This window comes from Monodelphis domestica, chromosome 1 (genome assembly GCF_027887165.1).
Source record: "Monodelphis domestica isolate mMonDom1 chromosome 1, mMonDom1.pri, whole genome shotgun sequence".
Lineage (NCBI taxonomy): Eukaryota > Metazoa > Chordata > Mammalia > Didelphimorphia > Didelphidae > Monodelphis > Monodelphis domestica.
In genome coordinates this window covers 714,756,595-714,762,911 of record NC_077227.1, presented here as the reverse complement: position 1 = coordinate 714,762,911, position 6,317 = coordinate 714,756,595, and the positions used below count along the sequence as shown (strand labels likewise).

The window sequence follows — 6,317 nt, the reverse complement described above, 5'->3', positions numbered from 1 at the left end:
AAAATCTTGGTTTCATCAGACTGAATGGCAAAATGGGTCCAGGACACAAAGAAGGTTAAGAACTGTCTTTTTTACATTGTAATAATTTTCTAATGATCATTTCTTCCAGCTAAGACTGGCAGCACCAACTTATTAGATTATTAAGATGGTGGGGAAAAACAGTGTTTTCTGTTTCCTGTCAAAGTCTTCCTTTTATGTTGCCCTTTTGGGGATTTGCCCATTTGGAAGGAGTTTCTTCACCAGGTTGCTGCCTCTTAGCTTCCTTGCAGACTATCCTAGGTTCTCCCTTTGGTCAGGGGTTCTGATTTCAGACATTCAACACAATCAATGATTTTATTTTGCCCTACTTGTATTCCCCGTTTACTGTTCTTGCTCCCAAGTGATAGCCAATGCCACAGGGGAGTGTTTTCTCGAGTGGGTATTTCAAAGAGTCTTCAGTTCCAGCTGAGCGTGGTCAGGGAAGAGAAATACTCTTGTGTCTCCTGTCTCCTGACCTATCCCGAGCTCACTTTTGATTTTTCTCATTTCCACTATGGGGAATTTCTGCCCAGGCCTTTTTTCTTCTCCTCCTCCAGGGAAGCCAGCTGGATTGGGACATAGAGACTGCATGAGTCAGCTTGCCAGGGGAATTCTGTCCCCAACTCACCCACGGCTCTGACAGATAACAATTAAGCTTTTGTTGTTTGATTTGAAGGATTTTTTAAAGTTTTATTTTTCAAAATAAACGATATTTACATCTTTATTTCACAACTACAGCTCTATAGACTTCTTCCAAAACCTTTAAATATCTCCTTGGTAAACATTAGAAATCACATGATCAGCCCAAACCATGTCTTTTGATACTCATTGGTTTTTTTTTAACTTCCAAACACTAACCGTTTGAGGATGGGAATAGGAAAAAGGACAAGAACAAGAACAAGGAAACTTATGTGGGATCCACACCTGGGGTTAGGAGAGATAGCGTGAAGCCCTAACTTGGTCCAGGAGAATTTTAAATGACTTATAAATAAGACTCACTGGAAAGCAGTGAGGGGTCTGGTTAGGAGGAAGAGTAGGGTGCTTCATGTCATGGGCCTGAAGCAGGGAACAGAGGGAGGAGAGCCAGTTGGGGAGCTGGGGAAGAAGGGAAGATGAAGCCCCAAGATGCCAATTCACATGGTGACCCATCTCGGCACACTTGGGTGATAATAATGGTAAGGGAAGCTGGGAAGACAGTGACTGGGGCACTAGGAAGTGAGGAGACTTGCCAAATGCTAGATTTGCCTGGGAAAAGGCAGGAGGAGGAAAGAAGGCATAGTGGTCCCTTCACCTTCCCAACAGAATGGTGGGAATGTCTGCCTCTCAATGGGTCAGGGGTCCTCCAAGGAGGAGGAGGAGGAGAACTTTTCATGATAGTGTCAGTGACCTCAGCAAAAGGGCGATATCTTTGGCTAGCCTTGCAGCTGATGTCCAGCACCTCTGGACACTTCTTCTGAAGAGGTCCAGCTTTCATTGTCCCCAGAAGGGGATGTATGGATGGTTCCCAGGCTTTTTCCTGAATGCCTGCCAGGCTCTAGGGCTATCAGTCTATGAGGCACTTACTTGGCTTTACAATTGGCACTTGTGGTTGGTAGCTGCTCAAGGCAGTTGGCAGAGCTAACCTCAGACCTAGGTCCTGAGGGAGTTATCCACAGGAAAACATGGGCAATGAGTGAGAACCCTTCATATGCTTCAGGCCTTCCTCTCCCACCTCCCTGAACAGGAGAGCAGATGGAGACGCCTGTCCCTCCACTTGAAAGGGAATGAAAGAGAGGTTGGGGGGAGGAGAAGTAGGGGAGCTGGAGAGAAGCCCCCAGCTGCTCTGGCTCTTGCAGCATGGAGGCTAATGGCCTGGCTATCATTGGGATCTCTTACAAGGGAGGCCTAGGCACTTGAGGCTTTGAAGGGATTAAAGGTCAGTCCTTCTTGCCCATCTCTCCCAAGGCAGCTCCTTGCTCTTCTTCCCATGGGCTCTGTTTCCTTCACCCCTCTCTAGGCTTGCAGCTCACTGGATTCAGGGTTCAGGACTACAGCTGCAGGACTGAGGCCACAGTGCACCATTGGGGCCATCAGTATCACAATGACTCTCAGACGGGCAGGCTTCCATGAGAGCATTCCACCTGCGACTTGGAATTTCTCACTCCCTGAATGGAGTCTTGAGGAGAACAACTTCTTCACTTTTCTGGGATTTGTTAGGAAGGCATTGGTCCCTCTTTTCCTTGGGGAATCACTACCACCTCTCATTGGGCCACGGAGGCTGACCCAACCAGTGCCCCAGCCATCCTGCAGGGGTCACCAGCTAAAGGGTGAGGGGAGGAAGTATTAGCCAAGAGGGAGGAAAGCATGGCATTGGGAAGAAAAAAAAGCAGAGGGTCTGGGGAGGCGTTACTGCTCCTTCTCCGAGGTCTCTGGAATAAGGGTGTGGAAGGATCTGTCCCAGATCTTGGAGGAGATACCAAACCCTGGAGAGGGAGAGAAGGGGCAAAATCAGAAGAGCAGAGGAGCATCCTTGCAGATAGTGCTGGACTTGGAATCTGGACCCAAGTTAAAGTTCTGACTCAGACTCTTACTGACTCTTCCTGACCTCATTTGAGATTTTCTTGGCAAAGATACTGGAATGGTTTGCAGTTTCCTTCTTTGAGTCATTTTAGAGATAAAGAAACTGAGGCCAAACAGGTTAAGCAACTTGCTCAGGGTCACCTAGCTAGTAAGTGTCTAAGGTCAGACCTGAACTCATATCTTCTTGACTCTAGGCCAAATGCTCTATCCACTATGCCCCTAGCTGCCCCATAGTTATTTATACCCACTGCTAGATGTATGAACAAATCACACACTTAAAAAATATGATGATGTCTAAATTGTAGTAGAATTGGCTTTTCTTTATAATCTTGGGTACTTTATTTTATGTATTTAAAAATACAATTTTGAGAAGGAGTCCATGAGCTTCACCAGACTGTCCATGATACAGAAAAGGTGAAGAATCCTTGGACAAGATGATCTCTTTGGGACTGTTTAGTTTTAAATGTTGTGCAAATGAGATTTGGGATCAGAGAAGAAGGTCCCAAGGAAGGTGGCCCCGAGTAGCCTGGGATCAGTTCCCTTCTCCCTTTCTAGGTGACACTTTCACTAAGCTCCAATAGCTGTGATTGGAATTCCTTCCTTCCTTAATTGTCCCTGATACTTTTGAGTAGTTTTATGAGCTAAGAATGGCACTTTTGGGAGGAGGGGAAGTGTTAAGGAGAGAGGGAAAGGGACATGTGATATTCCCTGGTGTCCTCCCAGCCCTCATACCTGACTTTTGGTATTCAAAGTGGTGCTTGACATGGTAGACTTTCATCTCGTAAAGGTAGGTGCCCTTAGATGGCGACCCATAGTGTAGGTAGTAGTGCATCATGTCATAGATGATGTAGCCAAGGAGGCCTCCCGTGAAGATAATTCCTGCAATGGCCTCAGGCAGGAGGAGGCCAAGCAGTAGGTACAAGAAGACAACCACCACGGAGGCAGGCACAGGGGGGAAGACCAGCCGGGAGTCATCGTATGGGGACTAGGAATAGAGAGACCCCTGTGAGACAGCAGCCTTGTCCCCACGCCATGGAGGGGACTCTAGGCTGGGAAGCTGGCATCAGAACAGAGAGCAAGGACTGGGCAGCAGCAGGGAACTCCTCAGTGCCAAGAAGTCATATGACCATAGTGGTGGAAGCCTTATCAATGAGGTCAGAAATTCATGAAATTGGAGGGTGGGAAGGAGCCCAAGGAGCCATGTCTCTCCCTAGACAAGAATCCTCTCTACAGTATCCCTGATAGTGGTCATTTAGCTTCTGCTTGAAGACCTCCAGTGACTAGGAACTCATGACCTCTCTCAACCATCTCATTCAAGTCATAGAAGTTTTAATAAACAGCAAGTTCATCTTTCTGCTGAGTTAAAATCTGCTTCTCATCTAAGTAAGTGACTGAGGCTCCTGGGGTCACTCAGGGGTTCATCCAGCCTCTTGCCCCATTTCCCAAGTTAAGATAGGTTCTAGCAACCTTTATGGGGATGGTCATAATTTTGGAGATAAGATTTTTGGAATTCAAGTCAAATTTGTTTTAGAAACTACTTCACATCCCCATCATAGAGAGTCCATAATTTGTAGTGGCCATTTATGTACTTGGAAAGAACTGAAAGCTTCCCTCCCTGAAGACACTGCTTTTATTTGTCTGAAAGGCCCCTGATCAGGGTTGCTCCTAAGGGGGCCTTTTGGAGACAGAACGTTGTGATTGATGATGGCATGATGTAAATTGGGAGGAAGAGGGGAGACCTAGTAGCTAGCTACCATATTAATGTTGGATTCACTTATCTGTATGACACAGAGGAATGAAGAAAACAGAGCTAAGGGGGAAAGGACCTCAGTTTTGAGGTGGAAAAGAACAGCCTAGAACATGAGGAAGGCAGGCCTAGAGGGCACCAGGGGCCCCAAGGAGCCAAAAGAAAGCTTGAGAACATTAGGTAAGGGGCAGGAGGATGCCAAAGTTCAGAATCTTGCTTCCTTCATGATTCTCCTGTGGGCTGGCTCTGCCCACTCAGATAACAGAAACATTCACTCCCTATACCCTAGGATCTTGGTGATGAGGATCTGTTTTACCTTTTGAAAGCATCAATTTAGACTAGGAGGACTTTTGCCTGTCCAACCTCCGCCACCCCCAGAATTCAGGATTTCCACAGGCTCTCTCAGTGTCCTAGCCTCTGCCTTCACAAGGAAGCCTTTGGCTCTCATGATGGAGATCTGTAGCTGAGGCTAGCGATTCTATGCCTAGAGCAAGGGAAGGGAAGGGACTTCCTGCCCTGGTCTTTCCCTAGGGTCTCTCACCTTGTGGTGCTGGCCATGGATGAGGAAATGAAACATGATGAGGTAATGGTTGCTGGCAGGTGGCTTCATATGGAACAGAAAGCGGTGGAGGACGTACTCTACGGCACTCCATGACAATAGCCCAACAACAAAGAATAATGGGAATACATACTTGGACACAGGGATGGCATACTCTGTATGGAGAGAGAAGGTGGTGAGTTAGGGTCAGGGTAATGGATGCATAAGCACACTCAATGGCCCCAGACAGTATGGGACCACGTGGCCCCACACAGACACATGGGACCTTGGTGTCCATTCCAATCTGTATTGGAAGAGGAATTCCTTCTCTAATATCCCTAGGAGTAGTTACCTGACCTTCACTGAAAGAGTGATGGGGAACTGACTACTCCTAAGGCAGCCCATTCCATGTTTGGTCAGCTCTGACTGTTAGGAAATTTCTTCTTAAAAGTGGAAATCAGTCTCTTTGCCCCTTGCATGCCCTGCTCCTAGTTCTTTGCATTGGAGTCAAGTAAAGTAAATCTTTGGGGCTTTGGAAGTAGATAGAGAGAGGGCTGAGGGGAGGGGGAGACAGGAAGGGTTCAAATCCCAGTGGCTTGTAGAATGGTTAGGCCTTGACTTAACTAGAGTCATAAAACTTCTCATCCAAGTCCTATCTCTGCTGTGTCACACTGGGCAAATCACTGAGCCTCAGTTTCCTCATGTAGATGAAAGTATTTTGTAAATATTCCAGTTAGATGGGCCTTGATGTTATATTTCCTTTTTATTTGATTTGATCATTTTGTTTTTTCAATGAAAACATCTTTTTACTGTCCTTCTTACCTCCTTTCTTCTCCATAGGGAAAAAAAAAGAAAAAAATTCTTTTTAACAAATATGAATAGTCAAGTCAAACAAATCCCCACACTGGCCATATCCAAACATGATTCTTTGTCATTGTTAATCTGGAATCATGAGAGGTTATTGTGTTAATCAGGGCAGAACTCTTTCTCCCCAAATCCACTTTTCTTCTGAACTTTCTTACTTCTGCCTAGACCCTATCAGCCTCCCATTTCCCTAGGTTCAGTTTCATTGTCACCCTCAATTTCTCAAGTTCTCTCATTCTCTCTCTACTAATAATAACAACAACAATAATAAATACATATTTATGGAGCACCTTACAAATATTAACTCATTTGATCTTTACAGTAACTCAGAGCCCATCGAAACTATTTTTATTAATAAATGAAGAGAGCCAAAGATTAAATGATTAGCCCAGGGTCACAGAGCTAGTGTCTGAGAGCAGATTTGACTCTAGGCCTAATATTCCATCCAATGAATCACCACCTTGCTGCCTCTGGTTAGCTGCCTGATTTTATAAATTCCACAATTGCTTTTACATCTGTCCCCAAATATCTTCTCACAAAGTCACCATCTTATCACCTTTTGGCTGGACTACTGAAATAACCTTCTAAATG

General features: G+C 45.6%; 1 protein-coding gene across 2 annotated transcripts in view; it reads right to left on the bottom strand.

The window, feature by feature from the left end:
- Positions 1–674: 674 nt before the first annotated feature.
- The window catches only part of FA2H (fatty acid 2-hydroxylase), an 83,196-nt gene continuing 77,553 nt past the window's right edge, over positions 675–6,317 (bottom strand). The window contains exons 5-7 of one of the 2 annotated variants that reach the window (XM_001375279.4): positions 4,866–5,038; positions 3,310–3,562; positions 675–2,480 (exon numbers count right to left, since the gene is read on the bottom strand). In XM_001375279.4, the coding sequence (XP_001375316.1) occupies positions 2,404–2,480; positions 3,310–3,562; positions 4,866–5,038 (503 nt within the window). In that variant the 3' untranslated portion in view covers positions 675–2,403. The remainder of the gene's footprint in view (positions 2,481–3,309; positions 3,563–4,865; positions 5,039–6,317) is intronic. The other variant, XM_007477505.3, reaches the window with a different exon arrangement.